Below are 3242 nucleotides of genomic sequence, written 5' to 3'. Positions count from 1 at the left end.
CGAGCTTACATGATAGGGCAATAATTATTTTTAGAATAAATGGTGTGAGAAGAAGGCACACAGGAATGATTATGAACGTGATAAAATACCATCTTACTAACCTGTTCTCTTCACCCTCCAGTAATTTTCTATAACATGATATTTCTAATTCTAATGATAGTTTGGCATCCATAATCAGTCTTAGTTCTTCAACACACGCCTCTAGTTCAGCCTGGAGTCGAGATTTACTGGCCATGTGTTCAGATTTTTCAGATTCTAATTCTGTTTCAAGACCCTGAATCATGTTTCTCAACTGAGACATTTCCGCTTGTAAAGCACCATTCTAGAAATATATAGAAATATGGAATAATATTGAATGATATTATGAGGGTATTATATTGTTTAACTGTATCTTTTGTAATATCGAATGATTGTTCTGATCAGGTGAAACCATCATTCTATGGTACGTTTATGTTAGTATGATCCCTGAATTTCTGACATTTGAAGATGTTAAAGATTAAGAAATCCAGACGATCAGTCCACCTTATGATGTATTATAATATTCTTACCTTGGCTTCCATTTCAGCTACTTTAGATGACGAACCTTGTAACTGAGATTGAAGTTTTTTGGAGACTTCTTTAGCCTGTTTATTCTCCATATTATCTCTGACTGCACCAGATTGAACCTGTCTCATCTGAATTATAATATAATGTTTAATGTGTATTGTTGTTGTATTGAGCAGTACCTATCATCATCAACACGATCGTAATCAAAGTCTTGGAACTGTTGGTTTGAAGAAGAAAATAGACGACACCACAATGAAAGTGGGGCATGGTTTCCATATTGCCTTCCGAATGTGTGGAGTTATTACAGTAAATTTAGAAAAATATCACCAAGCAGAAATTGGTAACTTCGACTAAACGACTAAGGAACATTCAGGAACTTCGACTACTTAGCTATGAAGATTATCCCTTGAATGCCCCCCCCCCCCCCCACCCCATATCTTAATTCACGACCTACCTGTGCTGCAAATCTGGTTTCACAATCTTGCCTCATCAGATCTAATTTAGTGTCATATTCATTCTGTATATCTCTGATAGCTTTAGAAAGGTTATTTTGCCAGAATTCCTGTACATCCAGACCTTTGATTTTGATGGCTTGTTTCGGCTCTGATGGCATCTGAAATATGCAATCAAATATATGAAATAATAATGTGACGGACTTATGATAGATTTAAAAGCTTTTATTGTGTTGTTTTCCTTTAAAATTTTTTATTTGCGAATGAGTTAGTATATTAAGTATTATCCTTAGTATGGAATAGAGTAATCCGGTTTTAAGGGGACCCGTTGCAGTCAATGGATTCCTACCATTGCATACTTCATGATTTTCTTCGCTCTGAATCACCATGGAAGAAATATTTGTGTACTTTGGACACCCAGCCGCGGAAGGCACGATGAGAAGTAGTGTAACCTCCGTCAGCACTGACACCAACTTTGCAAAGCATAAATGACTTATAGATCAAACATACCTTATCGAGAAGAGCTCTTAAGAATTCTACTTCCTCCTCTAGAGTGGTAGCTCTACAATCAGCATCGATATGGGCAGCAGTTTCATTGTCTAAATCCTGAAACATATATTATTGTTATTACCTATACATATTCAAAATGTGGTAAACGTGTTTATCTAGTGTAGAAGGTATTCAGTGTTGTCAGCATTGATTTCCCTTGTAACTTTCGTGAAGATATGAGGGGCAGATTATCGTTCAGAAGTACTAAAATCCGATGATAAATGGTAAGGTGATTTGGTGTCGCTTTCTTGAGAAGAATTCCTCTTATTGCATATGTCATGATTTTAGGCGTCTTTTTTAACCAATTAAGATGCGGAAACGTAAGGCGTGTAACTCATTGCACTTCAATTATGAATCTATTTCGATTAAACACCAGAAATACTTACAGCTCGAAGTCTGGCATTCTCTTCTGTTCTCTGAGTGTTTATCTGTCGAAGTTTATCATTTTCATTTTCCAAATTTTGAATTCGGAGTCTAAGCGTTGCTAATTCTCCCTCGTATCCTCCTATTTCTGATGTTTGGGATTCAATTTGTTGTCTGTAGTCTGCATTGTGTCCTTCTAGAGTGGCTAATCTGAAAAGAGACATCTTATCAATCAAAAGGTTGTTTAAGATAAAAGAAGTTCATCTTGTAATTATACTAATAATAGATTACTGGTCTTTCTATCCGACATTATTCCTAGAAACTTATGTCAGCTGGTAGGAAGATGTCAGTACTATTTATTTTACTGTTTATCTTTGCTGAAAAATGGTGTATGGGGGGCTGAGAAAAAGATGACTTACTCCTGTTTTAAAGAATCCACAAGATCTTGGAAACCAGCAATTTTAGCATCACCTACACCTTTCTCTGCTGATAATTCATCTATAACTTTTCTGGCTTGTTCCAGTTCAGATTCATACATAGCTTTCACTGGTTTAAAATCTACTGCTTTCTGGTTCCTGTAAATCTCCAGCTCCTCTTCCAGTTGAGTATTCAAAGCTTCCAGGAACCGTACCTTCTCAATATAACTACCAAGTCGCTCATTGAGAGTCTGCAACTCTTTCTTTTCACTTTCTCTCTTTCCTTTCATATCAGTTACACCGTCTTGGGACAATTTAGCATATGTACCGGAAGCTAATGCAATGCCACCAAAACCCATGCCACCCATGCCAGATGATGAGGACCTGTTGAATCCATAGGATCCACTTGATGGTCGTCCTCGGTTGATGACGGTAGTTCGTTTCTTGATGAAAGAGTCGGTTCCATCTTGAGAGGAAGACAATGTTTTTCGATCCATGTTAAAGGTTGGTGGTGAACTAGAAGTATATAACCAGTTGAAATCTATTAAAAACCTTTGAAGACTGTTGTAGTAGTTGTAATGAATGGGTTTGTAATTTTTCTCTTATATAGATAGTTTTAGTCATTTCCGTTGTCAACACACAAACTTATATTATATTGTATCTAATAATGATTATTATGTAATTTATGTAATTCTGTCACTTATAGTGTGATTATAAATGAATTTGAAATGGACGTCTAATGAAGCGGTCGTTCTATATCCGATTATCCCCATTCTGGTGTTTAACTTCTTTTGTTCTTACTATCTATTTCTGGTTAATTCTTTATTGGTTAGTTAATAGACTAAGGTTTTGGAAAATTTAGAAACGACAGCATATACATTAGAAACATTATCGAGGCAGGACGACATTTGTTTTA

General features: G+C 35.9%; 1 protein-coding gene across 1 annotated transcript; it reads right to left on the bottom strand.

The window, feature by feature from the left end:
- Positions 1-97: 97 nt before the first annotated feature.
- LOTGIDRAFT_186411 (hypothetical protein) lies at positions 98-2993 on the bottom strand (the record flags this gene model as incomplete). The annotated part of the gene is made up of 6 exons (XM_009050603.1): positions 2330-2993; positions 1934-2120; positions 1509-1604; positions 1001-1159; positions 549-674; positions 98-322 (listed from the first exon to the last, which is right to left on the bottom strand). Coding segments are annotated over exons 1-6 (1287 nt in total), but the record flags the coding sequence as incomplete, so codon positions are not given.
- Positions 2994-3242: the final 249 nt, after the last annotated feature.

Source organism: Lottia gigantea, assembly GCF_000327385.1.
Source record: "Lottia gigantea unplaced genomic scaffold LOTGIsca_15, whole genome shotgun sequence".
NCBI classification, from domain to species: domain Eukaryota; kingdom Metazoa; phylum Mollusca; class Gastropoda; family Lottiidae; genus Lottia; species Lottia gigantea.
Note: the sequence above shows the minus strand (reverse complement) of the source record. Positions and strands in the feature narration are given on the sequence as shown.